Source organism: Narcine bancroftii, chromosome 5, assembly GCF_036971445.1.
Source record: "Narcine bancroftii isolate sNarBan1 chromosome 5, sNarBan1.hap1, whole genome shotgun sequence".
Taxonomy (NCBI): Eukaryota; Metazoa; Chordata; class Chondrichthyes; order Torpediniformes; family Narcinidae; genus Narcine; species Narcine bancroftii.
Window position 1 is genome coordinate 104835003 of NC_091473.1, and position 27871 is coordinate 104862873.

Below are 27871 nucleotides of genomic sequence, written 5' to 3' on the forward strand. Positions count from 1 at the left end.
AGATGAGACTCTGAGTCTGTTGTTTAAGAGTCTGATGGTGGAGGGGTAACAACTGTTCCTAAGCCATGGTAGTATGATGCTTGTGGAATCTATACCTCTTTCCTGATGGCAGCACCAGGACCAAATTATGTCCTGCGTGGTGCGGGTCGTTGATGATTGAAGCTGCCCTCAGACAGCAGTGTTCCGTATAGATTTTCTCGATGGTAGGGAGAGTTTTGCCCATGATGTACTGGGCTGTGTCCACTAGCTGCTGCAGGGCTTTCCACTCACAGGTATTGGTGCTCCCATACCAGGCAGTGATGCAGCCACTCAGCACAAAGACCGCAATTAGCGCTTTGGTTTTGGTGACACTGAGTGTGACATTGTTAGTACACCATTCAGCCAAGTTTTCAATCTCCTTTTTGTATGCCGACTCATCACCCTTTATTTTATACAGCCCACCATCGAGGTATTGTCAGCAAATTTGTAGATGGTGTTGTTGTCGTAAAGGATGAAGGGCTTCTTTGCAGAAAAGACATTGAAGTAATCATGTGTGTTTCCTTTGAAAAAGAGGTGACATCATAAAAATTAGAACCAATAGAAACAAATATTTACATGATTTGATCAATGGTTAGAAGTCAGATTTAAAGTAATTGAGAACAGCTTAGAGAGAAGATTTTTTCATTTGGGGGTTGTCGGGACAAGAATGGTCCGCCTGAAAATATGGTGAAAATTGAATCTAAATATATGAAAGTTCGAAGTGAAAGTGGTCTTAAATATTCTTTTGAAGGCATCTTTCACAACATTTTTTAATAATCACTTGCCAGAAGTTAATACAACTTATCAAAATAGAGTTTTTTTTTTAAATTGTAAGGAATCTGACTTGGCCTCTCTAAATTGTGTTCTTATTTTAGGCAACATGGCTCCTTGTGGCACTTGGTTGGATTTTTGTCCCAGTATACATCGCTGCTGGTGTGATCACTATGCCTGAATATTTACAGAAAAGGTTTGGAGGGCAAAGAATCCAAATCTACTTGTCTGTATTATCTTTGATCCTGTACATTTTTACTAAGATATCGGTAAGTAGGAGAGATTAGAGAGATTTGATGCATTACATTCAGTGGCTGAGGAATGCTAGTCTCTTGAACAAACGATCAGAATGTAAATTTTGTGATTATTGTTGAGCTGTTGGAATGCGCGATACTCTGAAAAAAGTTTGTTTCACTCATTGAAGCCCTATGTTCCTTAATGTGATTGATTTCAGTTCTGAAAAGATGAAGGAGAGTAAAATCTGTACGTCAGCAAATCAAGGGCTTGGTTCACACTCACAGGAAGAAATGGCAATCAATGAATCATGTAAATGGGCACTGTTGTGCAGAGAGCACTACATATAGCTAGAATTCTCAACAGGAAATATAAGTTGCAACAAGCATATTATTAATAAATCATCCCCATCATTTTGTTTCCTGACATCTTTATCCACAGTGTCAACTGTGCCCAAAACTTTTGCTTTTGACAATTCCTAAAAAGTCTCTGGTGGGTGCACGAGGTGAGTTTAAATTAAATACTGCAGATTCTCCCTCACTCATTCACCACTAGACAAGATGTGTGCAATTGACATTCCATCAGCAAATGGGTAAGTTATACTGGAACAACATGTGGATGCAGTTGTTCTGATCAATAATGTTAAAATAGGGGAATATTCTATGAATAATTCTCAAGATGATTTTGGAGAGACTGGGTTATCTTGGGTCCTCTTACTTCATTGGCAGTAAAGCTGCCAAGTAAAGGGCTTTGGCCTTGGGTCTGTCCTTAATATGGCATGAAGGTAGTATATTCTCATGAGTGCCACAGAATTGGTTGGCATTAGCACTTTTAATTAAGTATAACTCATTTATCTATAAGCATTACATAATGGAATGCTAATTGTTAAACTTTTAAGTTTACATTAAAAAAGATGCTTGTATTGGTAAAATAAACCACTTCATACTAATTGCAGTAAAAACACAAAATGTTGGAGAAGCTCTGCAGGTCAAACAGTGTCCTTTATGAGGCAAAGGGAAAGATATATAACTAACGTTTCAGGCTTGGGCCCTTAATCAAGGTATGATAAAATGCCGGCAAGCATCTGAACAAAAAGGTAGGAGGGGTGGGAGGCAGCAAGCCATCCTTTGTGGCATTCTCTACATCGAAGAGACTGGTCACCGACTGGGAGATCACTTCACTCAGTGCCTCTGCACCATTCACAACCACAGCGACCCCCCCCAGTGACCAACATTTCAATTTTGGTCACACTCCCGCGCTCACTCGTCTGTCCATGGCCTTATGTACTGTCCCACCTTGACCAACCGCAGATTGGAGGAACAACACCTCATTTTCCATCTGGGCCCCCTCCAGCCACATGGCATGAACATTGACTTTACTGCTTTCCATTAAACCTGCTTGCTTTTTCTTCCCCCTCCCCCTTTCCTGTCCTTCCAATTTTTTTCACCCACACAGCCCTGGCATCCCCCCTCCCTCTAATTGCTGTGGTCCCCTCCTTCCTTTCTCCACCTATCATCTCCTGTCTTGCCACCCCCCCCCCTCCTCCTACCCTTTCGTTCAGTCGCTTGCCGGCATTTTCTCATACCTTGATGAAGGGCTCAAGCCCGAACCGTCAGATATGTATCTTTGCCTTTGCTACATAAAGGACACTGACCTGCTGAATCTCTCCAGCATTTTATATTTTTACTCCACCATGGTGTCTACAGAATTTTGTGATTTACTTCATACTAAATGCAATAGTATCACCAATCTAAGGATTCAGTGAGGAATTATTTTTATAACATCATTCTAAAGCAATCAATTAGCTTTTCTTCTTGAAATCATTTTATATTGGAGACAATGCATTATCTTCACCAGTAGTTGTATTTTAAATATAGTAAAATACTTGGTATCCAGCACCTAAGGGGATCGCAGATGCTGGATATACAATCTTCTGGTTGACTGAGACACCCTCCTTCAAAGCCTAACTAATATGCTTGAATTAAGAATACACCATTTAAAAGACAAAAGACAGTGCAAAATGTAAAGTAATTTGAAAAAAAATCAGTATTGTTGACCTTAATTATGTAAAGTCCACTCTAATCATTAATTCCTGTAATTTACAAAATTTAAATTAGAAGCCTGGTCACTAGCGCAATCACAATTAACCCCCCTCCCCCAAGTTAACAGATAAAGCCTTACTAATATACTTAATTCTAATAAAGATAAAGACTCTTACCAGGCAGGGATAGGATGACCCTTTGAGAGAGTTTGCCCACAGCTGATCAGCAGCGGCCAACTCTTCATCCTGGGTGCCACCATTTCATTCAAACATGACTTTATGGAAACTTTCTTTAAGCAGCTGCTCTGCTGCAGGCAGGGCAAGACCGGGGCACATCGCTGGCTGAATGTTTGCTCCCATCTTCACCAAAGGGTTGTGTGTTGCTTTGGAGAAAAATTCCAATTATAACCTTGTATTTAATTTTTTTTAAAAAAGTTCTTATTATTTATTTATTTCCTTTAAAAACATTTTGTCAAATGAATAGTTTTCTGGTTGCTTGAATTCTAGATGCCAGCCATTTTACTGTAGTTTCCTCAATAATTTCCATATTTTTGTGGTATATCTATCTTCAATAAGAAGATTAGTAATTTAAGTTCTGTGTTAATATTTATATGTTAATTATATTCCTTCTTTCAGACTGACATTTTCTCTGGAGCACTTTTTATCCAGGTCTCACTGGGATGGAATCTGTATATTTCTACAGTAACTCTCCTGGCAGTGACTGCCATATACACAATAGCTGGTAATTACACATGTCATTTTGAAAGTATGAGGAAAATATTACTATCTCTAACATGCAAGTCAATTTCAATTTTAGTGATGGTTGCTACTACCTCTTTGCCAGAAATTGTTACATAGCCAAGAATGCATGCAAATGGAGCTGAGAAGAAAGATACCAAGAGGAAATTGACAGGCTGGATGGTGAGAGGATGTGTCCCCAAGTAAGATTATCTAGAATTAGGTAAACTAGTTTCAGAATAAAGGGTTGCTCATTTAAAATGGGCATGAGGAGGAGTTCTTCTCTCAAAGAGTTGTGACTTTTTGGCACTAAGTTTGTGGAGAGGGAGTCAGAGAATATATTGAAGGTGGAGATGGATGAAGATTGAACTGCAAGAAAGGCTAGAGAAGTGGGTCAGCAATGAAAAAGGTGTCTGGTGAAACTGACCCCGTGAGCTGATTTGACCAAATCCTGTTCCTTGTGTCTTTCTGTATTTCCCTTTCCATTTTTACACCTACAAGTGGAACTCCTGTCCCTTTGTACTTAGAAATTCCCCATGGGTAGAAACCCCTTTTCCCCACTGGAGACAGTGATTAGAATAACTTGCATAGAGGCCCATTTTACTGATTTGTTGATTCACAGCAACTGAAAAATATAAATACAGAAAGGAATCATTAATCCCAGAAAGAAATCTGTTGAACTACTCAAAGAAACCTTAGCCAGTATTGAGAAATCAAATCATTGATTCAGATAATAAATTTCTGCCTGAAGAATCATAAACAATTCTTTCTATAAGCTCTTTCAAGTGATACTTCATGGAACATTTCTTTAAAGGAATTAATTATGCAGCATAATTTCACTTATAATTTCTCATTAACCCCTTCTCACCTAGATCCTCCTAATGCTTGCCAGCTCATGCCACACCCCCTCCCTCTCATCTTTCTCTATTGCCTATCTTCACTTTACTCACTCAGTTATTATGCAGGGTCTTGACCTGACTTGTCAACCATTCCATTGTCTCTACAGATACTGAGTTCCACCAGCAGCTTGTTTTTGTTCTATAATCTATCTAATTCTCCCACCACCCACTACACTGCGAAAGAAAAATAATTACTACATTTCCGTCTTAAATAGATGATCCCTTTTTTTTGACAAACCATGACCCCATTCTAGATTCTTTTTATAAGAAGAAACATCCTTTCTATCTACATCCACCATGTTAAAACCACTCAGGATATTAAATGTTACAATCAAGTCACCTCCCACTCCTTTAAACTTTATGTGAACCTTGCAGAAAGAAATCATGAAAATCAAACAAAGCAGAGTTTCTTCTCAAACTGAGTCAGCAATTGTGCACAATTTGGCAGTAATAACATGGGCTTAAATAAATCCCAATAATGATAATAATAATATCTTATTAACTTTTAATTAAGTACAGATGCAAGGCATCTCTCGAGATAAAGCAGCTTATGTGCTATTTCATTTGGATCTTACTATTAATCTATTGATACTAAAATGATACTGCTAGCAACAGGAGTCATACTCAAAATCCCTTTGTTTTCTATTGTTAGGGATGAAAGGAAATCACCAGTGTCGATGATAATAGAATATTTAAAGTACACATACAAATGTGGAGTTTTAAATGGATTCCTAAAACCAAAGGGAGTGGTGTAATACTTATTATTGCATAACACTTTAACTTTAAATAGAATATTTAAAGGTTAAGTAGTTTAAAGGAGTTTAAACAGAAATAAAACTGTAGAAAATCAAAATACAGAAAAAACTGTCAATACTCAACAATTCAGGCAACTTTGACGAGAGAAAACTATCTGAGCATCAACTTTCCCCTTCCACTATTCCACCACAACCCCTGTAAATATTGCCTGTCTTGCACTATTTCTGTTTTCGTTTCACATTTCTCGTACCCCCGATGCTTACAGAATTATTGCTGTTTGAAATTAGTTTCAAAATGCTGGAGAAACTATGCTGCAACTTTAAAGAATGAAGAATATTTTGGAAAAGTAAAACAAAAATCAATTGAATCAGCAGAAATAAATATTTTTAAATTAAAAATGAAAACTTGAGGGATTCAAATGGCACTGTTGATTTGCTGTAGTCTTTTATAGTCCTTACCAAAGATCGATTTTGCCCCATCAAGCATGTGAGGTAGAAACTTTGAACCAAGTTAGTTTAGGTTGAGCTCACTTGATTTTGACATAAGACTATTTTTGCAATAAAACGGAAGACAGCAAAGATCACTTCGCTGTTTAAAAAAAGGCACAGGCAGGTAACTCTTGGCCAGTTAGTTCATTGTCTGTATTCAGGAAAGTGCTTGAAACTATCATTAAGGAAGAAATAGAGACACATCTAGATAGAAATAGTCCACCAGCCAGACACAACATGAATTCAGGAAAGACAGGTCCTTTTACTGGAGTTCTTTGAGGAAGAAAGCAAATGCAGTGAATAAAGGGGAATAGGTAAATGTATACTTGGATTTTCAGAAGGCACTCATCAGGAGACATATAAAAGACTTATTCATAAGGTGTTTGGAGTTATGTATTAGCATGGATTGAGAATTGGTTAACCAATAGGAGGCAGAGAGTCAGGAAGAATGGGACTTTCTATGGTCGGCAATCAGTGGTGAGCAGAGTGCCACGGAGTGCTGTGCTAGGCCCGCAACTGTTCACAATAGACATCAGCAAAAAAATGTGAAAGGGGGCAGAATGTAGAGTGCCTAAATTTTCTGATGAAACAAAATTGAGTTGCAAAGCAAATTGTGCAGATGATGAGGAGTGTTTGCAAAGATATAGAGAGGTTGAGCAAGTGGGCTAGGGTCTGGCAGATGGAGTACAATGTTGGTAAATGCAAGATCATTGGAAGAAAAAATAGTTACTTGGTTACTGGCACTGTGTATATGTTTGGTTTCACCCCCTGGAATCCCCTAATAAAGGCAATTAAGCCAAGTCCCTCCTTCAGTATGAGTCCTGGGATCGGGCCAGAACAGGAGCATGGTCCGAGTCTTATGATATTGATAGCCTCTCATCCTGCAGCTCCAGCCTTTTGGTATTATTGGTAGTGTATCACACAGATATGGGACAGTTTGTCGAGCTGCTGCCTCGTGCCTGCAGTGAACCGGGTGCAATCCTGACCTTCAATGCACTGTGTGTGGAGTTTGCACATTCAACTTATAATTGTGAAGGTTTCCTTTGGGTACTGTGGCTTTCTCCTACTATTCAAAAGACATGCAGGTTGACGGTCACTGAAAACTGCTCTGAATGTGTTGGTGAGTGATAAAATTCAGTGAAAAGGAAATGCAACAGGAAATAGGATTAGAGTAAGAGAAACATAAAGTGGTAGTTGATACTTTGTGCAGAAGTTAGACCCAAGGGTATTCTTTGTATTCCAAAGATGGAACCAGCACCATCTCAAATCAGAAAAATGTACTGAAACCTGAACAATTTCTAGTCATGAATGAAGTTAAAAGAAGTTGAAAACTAATCTATGTGGCACACAGATATGCTCTCTGAGCCCAGAAAGATTTATCTTCATTGAAATTCTTCAGGGAATAGCATGGCTATAACTATGTCAGATTTATTACGTACAATCTGGGATTATGTGTTGGAAAAAAAACGGTTAATATATATTTTTGCCTTCCTGCTGGCAGGTGGTTTGACTGCTGTGATTTATACAGACGCCCTTCAGACTGTGATTATGGTGGCAGGAGCTCTCACCCTGATGTTCATTGGTGAGTTCGTTGGTGTGAATAAATATAAAAATAGTAAAGTATTATGGAAAAGCAGCTTCAGCTTAGTGACTGAAGCTACCACATCTACCATTTATTTGTTAGTTGGAAATATGAAGCATTTAGGATAAATATTAATAAGCTTATAATATCAATCACTTGAAACTACATTGTTGCAGCATATTGTTCTGTATTATATTGCAAATCTAATCTAATTACATGCATTTCATATGACCATATGACGCCATTTATTGCACATTTTCTTCTCTATGGAATCAACTCACACCCACTTCTTGTGACCTTTTTGGCCACTGTAGAGATCTGCAGCTCTCTCACAGCAGTATTCCTGATTGCCACATCTTGGTTGATATGCTGAACCTTCTGTCAGAATACCTGGGGAAGGTTGATCTCACCAATTTCTTTTCCATCCCACCAACACCATCCACCACTGTGTGCTCATTCTTTGATAGCAGCTCAACAATTGCTATCTTTTACTCATTCCTTTTCAGAACTGCAAATTTCTCTCGAAATGATGATATACAATCTTTGAAACAGGATTTACTGGTTTCTCACATGTCTGTCCATGGCCTGATGCACTATCCCACCCAGACGACCCACAGATTGGAGGATCAACACTATTTGGGCACTCTTCAGCTGGATGGCATGAACAATGACTTTTCTGATTTCTACTAAACCTGCTCACCTTTCTTCCCCTCCCACTTTCCTATCTTTCCAGTTCTCCCCTCCCTTCCCACTTACCCACCCAGCCATCCCTCCTCCCCCTCATTGCTGCTGACCCTTCCCTCCCCTCATCCACCTATCATCTCCTGCCTTTTCCATTGCCCCTCTCCCTACCTGTTTGTTCAGACACCTGACAGCATTCTCTCATACCTTGATGAAGGGCTCAAGCCCGAAACATTGGTTATGTATTTTTACCTTTGCTGCATAAGGGCACTGACCTGCTGGGCTTCTCCGGCATCTTGTGTTTTTACTTCAACCAATGTCTACAGATTTTTGTGATTTATTTACTGGTGGAGATACCTTACCCCATGGCATTTTATCCCCATGTGATTATATTTCCTAGACTGACCCCTTTCATTCTCCTACAGTAAAATGTTGCCTCTGTCACAAAGTTTTAATGTGACCTCAGCAGTGAACCTTTGGATAGATATTATTGGATTAAAGAGTAGATTTGATCTATATCATGTCAACTATTGCCTAGGCCTCGTGTACTGCCCAAAACTATTACAGATCCAAAGATTTGTACCTATCTACAATACTCCATCTTACCAATTTCTGGTGTGAAAAATCTCTCAAGTAAACACCTCTTCTTTCATATTCTCTTTTCTCTTGCTTCAGGTTCTGAATCTGAGCCAATCCTTTCTATGGATTGCTGGCAATACTGCATGCTCTCGTGTAGATCCTTTTCTAACTTCTGACCTGTGGTCTAAAACGCACCCTTTATTTTCTGGTAAATCCCACTGCACTATATATTCCACAGCATCCCTTTGCAACCACCTAGAAATGTGAACTTCCTCATTTCTGTATGGAAATGTATGGAATGAAAAGAGGTGAAAACAAAAGAAACAAAATCTTCAATAGATGAAAGCGAGAAAATGTCTCATGACTTAGTGTGCGTAACATCTTTGGATACGCACTAATAAATATTTAAACAGAGAGGGCATACCATTATTAATTTACTAAATTATTAATTTGCCAGCTAAAATATATATTGTCTAACCAGCCTAAAGGTAACTGTAGATCATTCATTGTTACTGTAATCATTATTAATGATCAATAGAACTTCTTTCATTAAAAGTTAGCAACGCCCTTAATATGTTCGATGAAGAAATACCTTGACTCTCAATTTGGCTTCTTAATGCAGTAAAGTGTCAGTATTACTGTTTTTAAACATTAAAAAAAAGAGATATACAACACAGTAACAGACCCTTCCGGTCCACAAACCTGGGCAGCCCAAATATACCAATCAACCTACAACCTCCGTTTTGAAGGGTAGGAGGAAAATGGACATTCCGGGGAGAACCCATGCAGATCTGGAGAGGATGCACAAACTCTTTACAAACAGCTCCAGATTCAAACCTGGGTCGCTGGCGCTGTAATAGCATTGCACTAACCACTACATTAAATCTCAACGAGGTGGAGTGTGGAGTAGAAGGAAGGAGGAATGGTGGAGGCACCATTAGAAACTTCTCTGCAAAGTGCCCATGTTTTGGCAGCCCAGATATTGAGGGGGTGTGAACTCCAAGGGAGCAGTGGACCAGTAAAGGGCACAAAAGCAGAACACAACCACATACTGAGAAGGAGAAGCCCGTGAGAGGACCCTGCAGGATAGGAAGCCAGAGTAGTGGTCCAGTGCCAGCCTTGACTGCAGATCATGGCTGCCTATGACTGGTATCGGGACCAGGATTCATGAAGGTGATGGTGTCATGCAGGGTTCCCAAAAGGGAGACTCATTTGTTATGGAAGTAGGCTGCTAGTAGCCTTTCTTTTAATACCAAGCTGTTGCTCCCAACGTTGAAAACTGACATTGCTGCAGTTAATTGAAAGGGTGACCATGCCAAAGGTACATGAAGGTTACTTATGTGTTTGGCTAAGGTGGAAACTTAAAATTCTTCATTTGCTAGAGGAGGAAAAATGAGCATAGAAGTAATTGGATTATTTTTTTTCTTTATGGAAGGAGAAGTAGCTTCCCTCAGTTGACTTTTACTGCTATCTTCTTTGGGACTATTGCAGCGTTTTACTGAGGAGCAGTTACAATAAGAAGGGTAACAGAGGGCTTGCTTAAATACTGCCTCCTCTCCAGTTAAATGCACCAGATAGAGAAGTGACCATACCTATAGTGATGGAATGAGTTCAGGAGTAGTATATTCATCAGTCGGATACTTCTCCATGCTTTACCCACCTGACTTCAGTGGAATGTCTGATAAATGTAGCTATCAATGGATTATCTAACGCATTTGATGATAAGATAGGAATCAGTAGTCACAGCAAACTTACTTACGGAACTGCCATGACCTGCCCAATTGCACAGACTGGCAACCTTGTACACTGTATGACCTATTGTGATACTGGAATAGGGCACCAGTGTGTTTTCAGAAGCAAATACCTATTTCAATATGTGCTTACGTATCAGGACATGAGAAATATAAGTAGAAAGAGGCCATCTAACATGGAATGAAGAACAGTAGAGCTCAGGAACAGGCCCTTTGCCCCACATGACTGCCTAACATGATGTCCAAATCAAGCTGAAACTCTGCTACTTGCACCTGATGGATATTCCTCCATTCCCTTCACATTCGTGTGTTATATCTGGAAGCCTCTTAAGCGCGACTATTGTATGCTTCCACCACTACTCCTCGCACCCTGTTCTAGCACCAACCATTCTCTGAAATACGTTTTCCCCTTACATCTCCCTACCAATCAAACTTCCTACCCCTGACCTGAAATGGATGTCCTCTCGAGTGTGATGCTCTTGTCCTGGGAGATAATTTCTGACTGTCCACCTTATGTCTCAGTGATTGAGCCCAGCTTTAAGTCCTCTGAGTGCAGCTGTGATACTCTTCCTGAATAGCAATGCTACATCTCCCCCCTCTTTTTCCTCCTGTCTAAAACACCAAAACTCAGGAATATTAAATTGCCAAATATAGTTTCTCTTGCAGTTTTCACAAGTAAAACTCCCCACAAAGACATTGGTCATCCAATTCAGGTGTAACCCATCCTCTTGTAGAATTTCCAACTTTCCATTCTGTGTTATCTCCCCATCTTTCCTATCAAGCCTTCTGAAATGTTTTCTTCAGCTCATTATTCAAGATGGCATTGTTTTCCTTTGTTTGCCTTGTGAAGGCAGATAAAGAAGCACCACTGTCAAGATGATAAAGAAAAGCAAAAGAGGGTCCCTTCAACAACACCAAGTGTCTGTGGATCCCATCAGCTCCTCCGATGTTACTGCTTTCGGTGACTCTGAAACCTTTGTAGCTGCACAATCTCTGTGGGACCAGTGGTGAACCCAGGCTGAAGGCATCTATCACCCTTTGTGGCTCTGGTTTAGAATCCCCAGCGATTGACAAGCCAACGCCCTTTGGGAGCCCTGCACGACATCATCACCTTCATGAATCCTGGTCCCGATACCAGTCATAGGCAGCCATGATCTGCAGTCGAGGCTGGCACTGGACCACTACTCTGGCTTCCTATCCTGCAGGGTCCTCTCACGGGCTTCTCCTTCTCAGTATGTGGTTGTGTTCTGCTTTTGTGCCCTTTACTGGTCCACTGCTCCCTTGGAGTTCACACCCCTCAATATCTGGGCTGCCAAAACATGGGCACTTTGAAGAGAAGTTTCTAATTTTTGAAGCTATTTTGAGAGATAGAGTGCAAATGTGATTGGTAACAAATTCTTTTTGCCGGTCTCCTTCCTATTCTCTCAGCATTCTCTTCATCACTACCCCTAATAGCGGGATAAATCCCAATAAGACTGGATGCAACTTTAGTGTGGCATTGGACCTGGAGATGAACTTCCAAAGACCAAATTTATGTCATTTTCTCTGTTTCTACATCTGGAACATTCCCCTATTATACTCATGACTTGGCTCATCTTCTACTGAAAGCCTAACTCATGCCATTATTACTTCTTTTATCTACACCATAAATGTGAGCTCAGGTGCTGCATATGTCCAAGCTTGTGCCAGACTCCACTCCCCTTCATCTCGGTCTTTGCTGATCAACACATTCCCTTTTAAGCAATGTCTCAGTTTTAAAATTCTTCATCTTCTTTTCTAATCTCACCTGGATCCTGCCATTATTTATCTCTGAGGTACCTTCTTCACTCAATCGGTCAAGTCCTGGAAAGAAATGAGACTTCATGAACTGCTGATTCAGACTTGAGAGTGCAGTCAGCCAATTGAGCCAATATTTAACACATTTAATGCTGCCATTGACATTATTTACAGTAACAGGTTAACTGACTTACTAATCCAAGGAATTTTCTGACACAGGTTATTCTGAATTGTTAAAGAATCCACACCATTTCTTAAAAACTGTGCAAAATGAATTATACAAGGGTTGAAGGGAGGGTAATATAATTGCAGGAAAATTGTGTTGGTCTTTATTAGAATTTATTAATAGAGTTCATATTGCAAAATATTGTCCTAGATATTAAGAAATAGCCTCTCTTTCCTTAACCTTCAGGGGGAATTTATGAATTAACTGTTTACGAGCATTTGCTTGGCACATGAAAATAAAATCTGCACTTTTTGACTTCAGGTTTAAACAAAGTTGGTTGGTATTCAGGATTGGAGGAGAAATACTTCCAAGCAATTCCCAACATCACTGTGGAAAACACTTCCTGTCACATTCCACGTGCTGATGCTTTCCACATGTTTCGAGATCCAGTCAATGGTGATATTCCTTGGCCTGGACTCATATTTGGACTCACTGTGCTTGCCACATGGTGTTGGTGCACTGATCAGGTAAATCTCAATTGCCTGAGGAAATAAACATGGAAATTTTAACAGCACTTGAAATGATTTGACCTGCACATATTTAAATATCTAACAATCATCAGTGAAGTTAATTATGCATTTCTTCCTTTTTCACACTTCAACCACAGTTTTATTAGTACATACCCATTGAGCCCATTCATAATTTACGGTTCAATGAGTTCCCATACTTCTCGGACTCTAAAGTGAATTTTAAGACAGCAATGTTATTTGTCAAAAGGGGGCAAGTACTGAACAGATCAGTTTCTGCATTGCATTCAATTAATAGCGATCTGGACTTCCTGGTATGTCCATGGTTATTAGCTGGAAGCTAATGTAGGTGATAATAGCAGATAAACAGTGAGTTAATTTGTTCCATATTTATTCATTTTCATAACAAGCATAAATTAGAAATGTTTTATATCCAATATTATTGTCAAATGTAATTACTAGGCCAACTGACCCTGAAATTAAACTGCAGGATGCTGATATGAGAAGCTTATTGGTGGATCTGATGTTTTCCTGTGTGTTATCTGAGAATGGAAATGTTTAGCTATTTAAATTAATTGATTAATGGCTGGAACAATGGAATCATTTCATTCTACCTCATTCATACTATGTATAGTAGTAATCTATGACATAATGTGAGGGTCAAGTATTCATGGCAAGCCACCACAAAAGTAACGTTGTCAGGCAAATAAAGATGGATAAATCCCCAGGACCTGACAAAATGTTCCCTCAGACCTTGAGAGAGGCTAGAGAAGAAATTGCAGGGGCCCTGGCAGATATACTTAACATGTCCTTACCCATAGGTGAGGTGCTAGAGGATTGGAGGGTAGCTCATGTTATTTCATTGTTTAAAAAAAAGCTCTAAAAATAATCTGGGATGTTATAGGCTGCTGAGCTTGACCTCGGTCATGGGTAAATTAATGAAAGGTATTCTAAGAGATCAGATATATAAGTATTTGGTTAGTCAGGTAGCAAATGATTGCTTCTCTGACTAATGGCCTTTATCTAGCGGTGTGCCTCAAGAATCAGTACTGGGTCCACTGTTGTTTTTCATCAAAATCAATGAAGTGGATGATGATGTGGTAAAATGGATCAGCAAGTTTGCAGGTAACACAAAGATTGGAGGTGTAGTAGACTGTGAGGAAGGCTTTCAAAGTTTGCAGAGGGACCTTGGCCAATTGGAAAAATGGGCTTCAGAATGACAGATGCAATTTAATGCAGACAAATATGAGATGTTGACTTTGAGAGGATAAACCAAGGTAAAACATACACTATAAATGGTAAGGCACAGTAGAACAGAGGGATTTGGAAATACAGATACAAATTTCTTGAAAGTGGTATCACAGTTAGATAGGATTATAAAGAGATCTTTTGGCACATTGGCTTTCCTGAAACAAAGTATTGAGTGTACGAGTTGTGAAGTTATGGTGAAGTTGTACCATTGGTGAGGCCAAATTTGGAGTATTGTGTGCAGTTTTGGTACCTAACCACAGGAAGGATATCAATAAGATTTGAAATAGTGCAGATTTACAAGAGATGTCTGTGGCCAGAACTTGAAGAATTAAGTTACATGGAAAAGTTAAACAGGTTCAGACATTATTCCCTGGAGCACAGAAAAGTATGATTAGACAGAGTAAATGCAAACAGACTTATGGCACTGAGGTTAATTGAGACAAAAACCAAAGGACATGGGTTATGGGTGAAAGGAGAAAAGTTTTAAGGGAATATTAGGGAAACTTCATGCAGTAGTTCGTAGGAGTGCGGAATGACCTGCCAGGTGAATTGGTAAATACAGGCTCAATTTTTACATTTCAAAATTTGTACAGGTACATGGACGGGAGGGGTTATGGAGAGATATGATTAGTGGGACTGTGTACAAAAATAGTTTGACACAGACTAGAAAGGATGAAGGACCTGTTTCTGTGCTGTAATGTTCTATGGTTCTATGGTTTATTTTAATTAGGTTATTGTACAGAGGTCCCTTTCAGCAAAAAGTCTTTCTCATGCCAAAGGAGGATCAGTTTTGGGAGGGTATCTGAAGATGTTACCAATGTTCTTCATCGTCTGGCCGGGCATGATCAGTAGAGCATTGTATCCAGGTGTGTATGAAATTCATGTGCTGTGTTCTGGAGGGTTTGGTACAAATTCATTGTGCAAATATTTTTGGTCTATAAATCTTGCTTTGCATTAGGAAGATCTATTAAGTATTTAACTATCTTTATACTACCAATGCAATGAGTGCAAATGCTTTCAAAAGTTCCACAAAGGAGAGTAAAATTAAATTTGGCAAGCTCTAATAAAGGACTAGATCTGAGACAACCTTGACAAGATAACAACTCATCTTTAACACTATTTGTATTTTGAGTTTTAAGATATATAGAATGCATTCACCTGAAGTTATTTCCTTTGTTATTAATTTACTTTGAACATTTCCAGATGAGGTGGGCTGTGTGGATCCTGATGTTTGTGAGTCAGTCTGTGGAGCCAGAGTAGGATGCTCAAATATTGCATACCCCAAACTGGTAGTGGAACTTATGCCTGTAGGTGAGACTATTTATTATTATCTTTTAGTTTTAGGTGGTTGATGAACAGTGCATCTATTCTTTTCCACTGTTGGATGTATATCAACCTCACTGGGTCTATTTACTAGTCTGCTGAACTCAGCTGCCATTATGAACCCAGCTCCTTGCTAATTCATTTTTGAAGTATTTTTCACAGTTCATTTATTTGCCTACATGAGCAAGGTGCCAATTTCACAGTAGAGAGCATCCAGAAAAACCACTTAAGTAATTGTGGGTGTCATTCACTGCATGTCATATGAGCAACTGCCTTGTCTCCATTCATGGTTTTTGCTTTAATCTAGATTCTAGAACTTACAAAATGATTTCAAATGGAAAGAATTGTTTTTATTTTACATATTTGGGAAATCTTAAAAGCATTCAATCATTTTCTTCCTGCTGAAAACTTCAGTATCAAATACACCAGCTTCAAATACAGTACAAGGAACCGATAACTTGAGTCATGGGTTTGCTCGCTTGTAGAAATGTAGCAGATAAGCAGTTAAAACTGAGCTAGGAAATAACCCTTCCCTTCTTCCTGTAATTTCAATGATGCTGCTTTGTTTTGAATGGCTGAGATGCACAAGATTCAGAGAATGCATAAATGGGGAGTAATCACCCTGTACTGGTTTAACCCTAAGCATGAACCACGACCATCAAAAGATCTGTCATCACTACCGAAACATCACTTTTTCTTGCACTGGCTGAATGAATATTTATTTATCTAACCTGCTTTTTAAAAATTTTCTCTTTACTTTGAACCAGGTTTGAGGGGCCTGATGATTGCAGTGATGATGGCTGCATTAATGAGTTCACTCACCTCAATATTTAACAGCAGCAGCACGCTCTTCACCCTTGATATCTGGCAGCGGGTTCGCAAAAATGCCACTGAACAGGAGCTGATGATTGTTGGCAGGTACCTTTGTATTTTATAACGCAAGAGGTTGATAAGAAATATTCTTATCTTGGCAATGTCTTGCTTTTTGTGGTATTATATGAAAAAAAGCATTCCAAGGTGAACAGTCACCTGGCAACTAGTGATGACTGTGGATATCCACCTGGTAGTTGTCCAGATCAGCATAGAGTTGATTTGCCATCTGTTGCACCATAACTATGGAACTTGATGCTCGGACAAGCTGAAGGACTTGCTTGAAACTCAGCCTCAGCTTCTTGAAGGTTCCTCTGGCCGCATAAGGCACCAGCAAAAAAAGTGGCCACTCGTTTGATTGGATCATCATTTTGCTGTCACAATTTATTTCCTTCTTGACGTTCCCCAGCTCTGTAGCAGGAGTGCAGGGAGTGAAAGTTTAAGCTGATTGATGGGGTGCCAATCAAGCAGACTGGAGTGGAGCTTCTCAGGAATTGCTGGAGCCCCGTTCATGCAGGCAAGTGGAGTGCATATTCCATTGTGCTCTCGAACATGCTTGGCTCTAACCTGTTCAGTTGAGAAAGGGGAAGGAGGAAATGGACATGATCTGAATGCAAGTCTATGAGATGAGCCAGCACCAATATATTTTCCAAAAATAAACATTATTCACAATAAAAAAATACACAAACTAAAGAAAATACAGTACATTTGCATTTTTTAGAGTCATATTTCTGTAAACATTTTGCTACTGTACATTTTAGTGTCAATCTTTACAATATAGTACTATTAGCACGATGGTTATTCCTCCTTCCATTGTTTGAGGGGTTTCCTCACCAGACTCAGCCCCTCCATGCCTGGTACTGGAAGGTCCCAAGGCTTGACCTTTCCCACTAGTCTTTGTGTTTTATGTTCCAAGGTTCAGAGTGCCCCTCAGCACATACTCCTGCAGCCTGGAATGTGCCAGACAGCAGCATTCTTTCACAGATGTTTAATTGTGATGGAAGACCAACAAGTTACGGGCAGACAAAAGAGCACCTTTCACCAAATTGATGATCTTCCAGCAGCTCTGCGAGGATACCTGGGAGTAGTCTGCTAATAAGAGTCCTCAGTTATACTTTTGCTGGGACAAAGACCCTTGGATCCTCTTAGCAAATTCACAGTGTGCATAAGCTGTTTCCTCCCCATCAGAGTCATTTTGACAGCAATGTACATTAGGGGTAATGTTTTGATTGTACAGCAAGGATCTGACTGGGAGGGCTCCCCTCAGTGGAAGCCCCGGTGGGTTTCAGTGTGTTCTGGTGAAGAGGTACACTGCCAGTTGATCTGGACTGTCTGTTCAGGGAACCAGCCCACAGTATCCATTGTCCTTGTCCATCAGAGTCTTCAGGACATTCTGTGCTGACCATTGCCTACCAGACTTCTGGTCAAAGTTGTATGTCTGGAAGAACATTTCCATATAGGATAGGTAGTGTGGCAATATTTACCTAGTTAATAAATCTATTGCTGTGTTTATTTCAATTCTTTAGGAATTCATAGGCAATTATTTGGGCAATTATAACTGCAATTTAATTTTTTAAAATAAACGACAGATAGAGGAGTAAAAAGATCTTCCATTTTGTTGCATGCAACAGGAAGAGATTAGCAGTGAATCGATCATTGTTAGGAAAGTGTTTTCAATAAAGGTGGTTGAATGGACAATAAGAGGAGACTTTTTCTTACAGAACCACTGAGCTGATCAGAAGATGTGCCCAGATGTTGTTTCCTCTTATTTATTAGGGTTATCTTTTCCAGCAAGAGAAATGAAGTATTTAATTAAATTTCCTTTTTTTTTGGCAGGGTATTTATTATTTTCCTCATTGCTGTCAGTATAGTGTGGATCCCCATTATCCAGAGAGCCAACAGTGGCCAGCTTTTTGACTACATTCAGTCTGTTACCAGCTACTTAGCACCACCAATCACCGCACTTTTCATTATGGCAGTCTTCTGGACAAGAGTCAATGAGCCGGTGAGAACCAGAAGCAGCAAGAGAGATATTGTAATTACAGTCATTTAATACCCCATTAATGTTGAAAATCTGCTGAAATGAGAATCAAATCTTTGTGGATGATGCATTTCAAAATGTGCAAATGTAAATTGTTTTACAAAGATCTAATTTCAAAATAATCCAAATAATGCTGAAGGGCACTTCTTTTATTTCATTGGAACTCTTCAAACTATAGAAAATTGCTGTTAGAAATGTTCTAAATAAGCATTGTTCCCACTCCAAAGGCAAGGAAATCTTTAGACTTATTCAGCTCTTCAGTAGACCAGCTAATGGCTATTATTCAAATACCGTCATGCCAAGTCCTATTTGTAGCAATCTTTAAAAGTATTTTTCCAACAAATATCATGAAAAAGTGTTAAATAACATCCATATTTATATGTATTATACATTGACATCACTGAGGCCAACTGTCCAGTTGAGATTAATGGGATTCTCCATTCAATTTCCCTTAAAATGTTTGTTACTGTAATTTCTAAGTGGACAAAGTCATACCTATGGAAGAACACATACATGATAAAACAACCTGGGTTGGCATATGAACCATCCAAAAGACACGGGCATAACTAGAAACGTAAATGTTATCTACCTATGATACTCATGCTGCAGAGTTGCTGGAGCTGTTAGAATCTCTCTTCAACAGCCCCCCTCTGAGGTCTGCACTCTAGGCCTAGTTGGCCTAATGGTAGTGCAGGCCCATCTTAAAGTACTTAATCGTCTGCAAAAGAGGAATATTTGTGACATTAGGAACAACATGTCACATTGTATGTATTTAAGTTTCTGGCATAAAAGATTATAATATGTTTATGCAATGCAAATACATATCAAATTACTTCTTGTTCTGTAATGTATTAACCTTCTCATAAAGGAAATCATACATTGAGTGTTACAATGCAGTACTTTAAATGTCTCACCTGGATTGCTATGTTTTCAAATCATCTTGACAATATATTTCCATACATGCCGCAGGGTGCTTTCTGGGGATTGATGGTCGGGCTGATCCTGGGTCTTGTTCGAATGGTCATGGAGTTTGTTTATGGAACGCCATCATGCGGTGAAGAAGATAAAAGGCCTTCCTTCATTAAGGACGTGCATTACCTTTACTTTGCTCTGATTCTATGTGGAATAAGTGCAATTGTTATTGCTGTCATTAGTTTAATGACTCCAGCTATCCAGAAAGAAAATGTAAGTGATAGGTACCAAGTCTTAAGAAAATGCATTTTTAAAGTTCTTGTAAGCAGTTTTTTTCAACTATATTCCCTAAATTTTCACATTGTTCTTAAAACATATGATGCAATTTTTACTACCTTTAAAAACATGGATTAATTCGATCTAATTTTGGTTGTATAGTCTGTTAACTACTACTTTTAGATTGATATCCATTGCTAACTATATTTTCTATCTTTGGTGTGCACTGTGAGGAATTTAGGGTGAGATTTCTGTGTTAAAGAAAACTAATTGGTTCTTTCTAATAGGATGATTCTAATAAGACCACACTATCTAAATAAATCTATACAGACCCAGAAGACTGGGAATGTTCAGTGAGTCTTATACACAAGACTTGCAACAGCTAGACTTTAGGGCACCAGGTAAATGCAAAAGTTAAAGTGATCGGATGAAAAGTTGAGTTCATGTAGAAAAGTAACAATAATATTGAATGGTAGACTCAAGGAATGCTGAGCTCTTGCTCCAATTGCTGAAGTTCTGATTGCCTCAAAGATACAAGCATTGATTGATGACACAATTAACACAAGAGCAAGGATTCACATAGCTGGTTTGATTTAAATTATTTCATCATGAAATGGAAATGGGATTTTATTTGATATTCCAAACAAAACGTGCTAAATGTGTTTTGAAAGTAGGTTTTAGTTGCTATATAGAGCTAAAGCAGTATTGAAACTTCCCTTTATTTTTCATGGAGCTGAAATATCTCTAACTCTGTAACCTTAATACTTGAAATATGGAATAATTTCTGTATTTCCCAGGTTCACAGCAGAGTATCAGAATTGTTTAGCCCATAAAGAAATAATCTATGGATTGGTTATCTCCAATAAAGGATATTTCCTGAAAGGTATCAAGGCAGAGGATATAAAATAATTTGGTAGAAACATGAAAATGCTGGGGAACTCAGCAGATCCTGCAGTGTACTTAGGAGGTTACGATATATGATCAAAATTTCGGGCCTGATCAAAAAGATATGAGCAAAAAGAAACCAGGCACCTGAATAACAGACAAAAGGTGATAATTGGATGTGGATAGGAGGAAAGGTGAGAACTGATCAAGCTCTGAATGTAGAAGCTGGAGGAAAGGAGAGAGAGAGAGACAGACAGACAGAGCTAGAGGAAAGGAGAAACAGGGGAAGAGGAGAGATGGGGGAACTGTAACCAGAGAAGTTGATATTAATGCCACCCGGATTCTACCCCCTCCCCCCCCCCCCCCCCCGATCTAATGGAAATTTAATTGGCCAACTAACTTGCACACCTCTTTGGAATGTGAGGGAATGCACATGGTCACAGGGAGAAGATGCAAACTCTGGGCAGATAGTACCTGAAGTCAGGATTGAACTTGAATTGCTGGAGATGATGAGGCAGCTGTGGCACTAAATTCAGTATTGATTTCCAGTGACTAGACAAAAGATGGCGTTCTGGACCTTAAACTTACAATGGGCATCATTGGAATACTGTAGAAGGTCAAAGGTGGAGAGTTAAAATGACTGGCAAATGGAAGGTCACCATCACTCTTGCAGTGAAGAGAATTTAGATTAATTGTTTTGCTGAAATGTTTCTGTTGCTTTACACATGCTTACAGGAGACCTGTTAAAAATACAGATAGAGGAAATTTAAAATAAAAATAAAACTCTGGGTGTACTCAGCACACAAGAGAGCATCTATGAAGAGAGATATTGGATTAACTTTCAGGTAAAAGACCCTTCATCAAAACTTCAAGGGAAACAGGAAAATCTGCAGATACTGTGACTGTAGTAAAAACACAATGCCAGAGAAACTTAGCAGGTCACACAGCATACTTTATAATAGTAAAGATAAACATAACCAAAATTTCAGGCCTGAGCCCTCAATCAAGGTATGTTCAATATATAGGCAGACGCTTGAATAAAATGTCAGAGGAAGGTGCACAAGTCATAGATGGATAAGGGAGGGATCAAAATGTTGAATCCATCCAGAGCAATGGTGAAATATTATCCATTACAGAGGGTGATTGAGTACAAGAAACAATGAGAGGAGTGATATGAAATGTTAACTCCGTTTTTTTTTCCTCCATGTCTGCAGCCTGAAATACTTCCTCCAATTTCTGCTTTTGTTACAGGATTCCTTGGATTCTGTCTCCATTTGTCAATCAAATGGCCTATGACACATAATTCCAAGCACAAAATTGCACCTCTAAGTGTATTTACTTTTTTGAAAAAAAATCAGATCTACTGGGTTATAACACTGCAATGCGCATCTTTCTGTTTCACCCAAACTTGTGCTTTTCTTCACCAATATTCTTCCCTCATTAACCCAATATTTTCTCTGAAGTTACACATGCTGTCTTTTTGGTACTTTGCAATGATGTTCGTAAATAGTTTACTGATTTCCACAGTACAGAATAAATATTATTTATATTTTCAAAGCTCATTCGATTAACATGGTGGACTCGACACATTAACATTTCGAAGATTCGCTTGGATGATAACTGGAGCAGGCCAAAAACAATCTCTGAATCTGCTGACAGAAACATTGAAATATTAGCCATAACAGAAGATGATGGACTGCAAGAAACAGGTAAAGGAGTGTTTGAGGGTTCTTAATTGTTTCTCTCTTCGCAGATGCTGCCCCTGCCCAGTATTTTCTGTTTTTATTGAAGGATATTCAAATGTACCAACTCCATCCCTCATGCATTCTGCCTGCAACACCACAACTCTTCATACAAAATTCCTCCACTGAGTGGACAAAGACAGGAACACAAAACATTTTTAAAAGATTTTATGCACTTTATAATTTTTATCTTGTTTCTCCCAACTGCCCCACCATCCTCTTCATCAAACTGCATTTGCCGGATTGGCAGTTCATGATTTGGTGATCCCAGATATCTTACATCCCACATGGTATTTATGACCTCTATTTGTCATCATCTGCCATCCAGCTTATATAACAAAAGCAAAGAGTGGAGAAAGAGGATGTGATGGAATCAAAGGTATACAAGTAAAAATAGCAACTTTTTTCATCACTTAGCTGATGGGTGAGGATACAATGATGGACAGTGATTATTCAGATTGATTTGGGTTTTTTTCTATACCAGACATATGTCCACAACTTTTCACAATATTAGATGGATGCCAGTGTTGAACCTGGAGTGGAACAGAACTGTAGAAATCTAGCTCTTTCTCGAGCATCAGAACCAAAGCAAGATCTTGTCTGGTTCCATCGCCATGACGGTATTGTGTGCTCTCATATATTCCTTGTGGAATGAATAAATTGGGTTGATTTTAGGCCAATGAATGGCAGGTTGTTCAGAAGGGAGGAGGCTAAAAATAACAACCTATGTTTTATCCTTGGTTTTGGGAATCACAAACTGGGTTATGTCATTATTGAGGTAAGGGATATTCTTGGGAAACCTCCTTCCATTTGCTATTTAATTGATCACAACAATTAATGATGTTGTGTAGGATGCATACTTCTATTAATTAAATGCAGTATTTGCAATTTACTAGAGACATAGCCCTGTTTTTCAGCTTCAGGTTATGCTTCAGGTTTGTCTTTCTCATTGCCCCACAGTGGTCTAACTGGATTAATAATAGTTTGCTTACTCCGAGAAGCCAGAGGATTGCAGATTGCAATGGAATAAGTTATTGCTGTCACTGATGGATCACAAAACCTTCTGGATGCCTAGTTATGAACTGCCAGATGTCTCAGAATCAGAATCAGTTTATTTTCATAAACATGTCATGAAATTTGTGGCTTTGCAGCAGCAGTTTTGTGCATTACAGGTGCAAAATCACTCTAAATTATGGTCTGTAAATACAATATTTAAAAATAAATAACTAGTGCACAAAAATAGGAAACAAAAGGGAGTTAGTATCTATAGATTCATTGTCCTTCAGAAATCTGGTGGTGGACGGGAAAAAGAAGCTGTTTTTGTAACATCGGGTGTGCATCTTCTTCAGGTTCCTGTACCTCTTTCCTGATAGTAGCAGAGAGAAAAGGGCATGGTCTGGGTGGTGAGGGTCCTTGATGATAGAGGCTACTTTCCTCTTTCTTAAGGTACTGCCTCTTAAAGTTGCCCTTAATGGAGCGGACTAATGCCCATAATGGCACTGGCCGAGTTCACAATCCTCTGCATTCTTTTCCTGCCCTTTACATTGGCACATCTATACCAGACAGTGATGCAACCAATCAGAATGCTCTCCACAGTGTGCCTGTTGAAATTCGCAGGAGTCCTTGATGACATACCGAATCGTTTCAAACTCCTAATGAAATATAGCTGCTGGTGAGCCTTCTTCATGATTGCATCAACATGGAGGCCCCAGGATAGATCTTCAGAGATGTTGACACCCATGAATTTGAAGTTCTTTACCCTCTCCACTGCTAACCCCTCACTGAGGGCTGGTTTATGTTCTGATTTCCTCTTCCTGAAGTCCACAATCAATTGCTTAGTTTTGCTAACATTAAGTGTCAAAGTTATTGTTGTGACACCACTCAACTTACTGATCTATCTCACTCTTATAAACTTCCTTTTGTTTTGAATTTTTTAAAAATATAAGCAACCACAATTACACCAATAATACAAATATATCCTTAATTTTAACATGGTTTACATATATAAAAGAAAACCCTTCTAACCACCCCTAACCCCTACAATAATACATCCCCTCCTCCCATCTCTACCCCTCATATCTCAACTAACCCCAAAAAGAAAAAGAAAACACCAAAACAAAATAAATACATCACGGAATAAGGAAACCTCACTACATCAGGATCACCATCTTCAAATTTTCCAATTAAAATAATCCAAATATGGCTCCAAATCTTCTTAAAAATAATATTTATCCCTCAAATTATGTTATCTTCTTCAATGAAATACAAGACCTTAATTCTGAATACAATTTCTGTAAACTAAGTTCTATCTGACCTTTTCACAAAATAGTCATGCATTTCCTCCCCACTGCTAATGCCAGTTTCAGAAAAGCTATTTTAAATTTATCCAATTTATATACCAAATTCCACTTATATCACCAATTTAAAAAAAATTGAGACTAAAGAAAATTTTACTTTCAATATATTCTGTAAACAATCCTTAACCCGAGACCAAAAAGGTTTAATCTTGTCACAAGACCATACTGAATGTAAAAACGTACCTTCTGACCATTACATCAAAAACACAAATCAGAAAATCTCAAATTATATCTTTTTAAATGCTCCAGAGTTAAATATAATTGATGTATAAAATTATAAGTTACAAGTCTATACTGACTGGACATTTATAATTTTTGTCATTCTATCATTACAAATATTCTTCCAATGACCTCTATCCAAATCAACTCCCAAATCTTTCTCCCATTTAAGTCTTGATTTATGCAAATCAATTTTAGACATTTTCTGTTGCAATAATTTATACACTTCAGAAAAAAATTCCTTTCTTCCTTCTATCACAAACCAACATGTCAAATTTCAACTCATTTGGAAGAAACAAATTTTTCCCTGTAAGCTTCCTCATCGCCATTTGTGATTCTGCCGACAATCGTGGTGCCATCGGCAAATTTGTGCATGGCATTTGAATTGTGCCTAGCTACACAGTCATGGAAGTATAGAGAGTAGAGCAGTGGACTCAGCATGCATCCTTGAGGTGTGCCTGGGTTGATTGTCAGTGAGGAGGAGACATTGTACTGATTGCACTGACTGTGGTCTAATGAGGAAGTCAAGGATCCAATTGCAGAGGCTCAGGTTTTGAAGATTGCTGACCAGTAATAGAGGGGATGATGGTGTTCAAAGCAGAGCTGTAATTGATGAAAATCAGCCTAATGTACATATTGCTGTTGTCCAGGTGATCCAGGGCTGAGACCAAAGCCAGTGAGATTGCAGCTGCTATGGAATGATTGGGGCAGTAGGCAAATTGCAGTGGGTCCAAGTCTTTTCTTAGGTATGTTAATTCTGGCATTAACCAACCTCTCAAAGCATTTTATTCCAGTCGATGTGATCTTCTTGGGCCCGGATATAATTGGTGCCCTCCGACTGCAGCAGTGAGAGATTGAAAATGTCCATAAACACTCCAGTTTGTTAGTTTGCATAGATTTTCAGTTACCTGCCAGGTGCGCCATCACGGCCTGATACCTTGCGAGGGTTCACCCTCTTTGAAGACGTTCTGATGTTGGCCTCTGATTCAGATATCACAGGGTTGCCAGCATCTGCGTGGATTCTCATTGGTACAGTTGAATTCTCCTTTTCAAAGCAAGCATAAAAGGTGTGTAGCATCACAGCTATTTATGATGCAAGGCTTCCCTTTGGAGGATGTAATGGCCTGCGAGCCCTGCAATAGCTGGCGAATATCTGATTCTGTCTCTAATTTACTCAGAATTGCCTCTTTGCTGTTAAGATGGCCTTCCATAGGTTATACCTGGACTTCTTTTAGAGATCTGGATCATCAGTCTTGAACATCATTGACCTAGCCCTCAGCAGGTTGCAAATCCTCAGACACCAATCTCAAACATCACACAGCACTCCCTGATGTCCCTCTGCTGCTGCAATCTGGCTCAGAGTTCATCCAGTCTATTTTTTAAAGATTGCACATGAGCCATGAAGATGGTAGGGAGTGAAGGCCTCAAGGCCCAGAGTTTTAGCTTAATCTGGAACCTGCTCTACCACTGCATGGTCAGATCTTCCTTAAAGGGCTCGGTTGCCTGAATCATGTACGATCCTCTGGAGTTTGCAATTTCTGTCAATTGCTAAGTTTTTCAATATACTTAGTACAATGTTACTTACAGGCATGTCTGTTTCTGTGGTTGTGGGTTCGAGCTGTAGTTCTAAACGGGAATATTTCATGATTCTCGTCAGAGCTGCATGCAAGGTGCCATCATTTTTTTGTTTGTGTGTTTCAAAACCAATCACTGATGTTAATTATCAATGCATTCAGCTGAAGTAGTTTGTAAACTAATGCTATTTCTTAAATTGGTTATTAATACTTTTATATTTGTAGGGATTGTATTGGATACAAAGGACTGGCATTTAGTGGCACCTGCCTTTTGTTTGTCCATACCCCAATACCACATTAATATCGAGAACTTGCATTTTCACTTTTGTTGTATTTATTTATCTTGAAACAGTTACACTTTCTTGGTGGAAGAAAACATGCTTTTGCCTCTGTGGCCTGTCAGTACAGGAGGAATCCGAACTCACAGATGAAGAAAATGATGCCATACAGGAAAGCTTAACCAGCATTGAGGAAGAACCTTTATGGAAAAATGTATGCAATATAAATGTTTTAATCCTACTAGTAGTTAATGTCTTCTGCTGGGGATACTTTGGATAATTTTTGTCATGGTAATTAGTTCCGGACTAGTTTTATCCCTCTTTGGTGAAATGTTCACTTGTACCAGTAGGTTAATGGCAACAATGGCATAAGTATTAAGTCATGTAAAATTTCAGGTGACATATTGATGAAATAAACATCACAATTGCTAGAACAAAGATGATCCAAGTCCAGAAGTAGCTTTAATCAACAGTGATATTTCCTTCAAGCAACTTAAATATTGTAAATAGAAAATAGTGGGAAAATAAAATAAATATCAATTTTTAAACACCGACTTCCCAAAAATTATTTTAAAGATTCCCCAGGTAAATCACTACATTTTTAAAATTGAAAAAAAATTACAAAAATGTTCAAGCAGAGCATTATGTACAGATAGAGATTAATTATAGATTAATTTACACGCCAAACATTTAAAATTTCAGATTTATCGACTTAAGTTTTAGAATGTTCAATTTGTTAAAGTTTTGTTAATTGGTAAATCTTTGCTAAATAATTGAAAAACATTGTTGTTGCAGAATCTAATGGAATAATATCAGTTGGTAGATTTTTCCATTTTTCATTGCACTAATACACATTCAGGTGTACTCTAGAACATCAAGAAAGGGGTGAAAAAAGCCTTTGAAATAGTGTTCGCATATTAAACACCCAGAAATGTGCAAAAACTGGACCTGCATGGATCCCAGCTGCACCTCACATCAATTAGTGAAGCTTCCAGTACTTCCACTCCAATCCAAAAAGTGCATTCATTCTTTAAGTTATGCTCCCAGTGACAGCTAGACCTCAGCTACAAACACACACTCCACTGGAATAGAAACATGTTGCAGGGCATTCCCATCAGTGACACCAGGGGACAGAT

The 27871-nt window shown here is 38.8% G+C and overlaps 1 protein-coding gene across 1 annotated transcript in view; it reads left to right on the plus strand.

Annotated features, from left to right (window-relative positions):
• Window positions 1–27248, plus strand: part of slc5a9 (solute carrier family 5 member 9) — a 35076-nt gene extending 7828 nt beyond the window's left edge. Inside the window, exons 4-14 of the mRNA XM_069936341.1 lie at window positions 894–1058; window positions 3701–3806; window positions 7447–7527; window positions 12802–13007; window positions 14989–15124; window positions 15462–15569; window positions 16349–16499; window positions 18288–18456; window positions 19462–19677; window positions 22124–22274; window positions 26810–27248. Coding sequence (XP_069792442.1) covers window positions 894–1058; window positions 3701–3806; window positions 7447–7527; window positions 12802–13007; window positions 14989–15124; window positions 15462–15569; window positions 16349–16499; window positions 18288–18456; window positions 19462–19677; window positions 22124–22274; window positions 26810–27015 — 1695 coding nt within the window. The 3' untranslated portion in view covers window positions 27016–27248. The remainder of the gene's footprint in view (window positions 1–893; window positions 1059–3700; window positions 3807–7446; window positions 7528–12801; window positions 13008–14988; window positions 15125–15461; window positions 15570–16348; window positions 16500–18287; window positions 18457–19461; window positions 19678–22123; window positions 22275–26809) is intronic.
• Window positions 27249–27871: the final 623 nt, after the last annotated feature.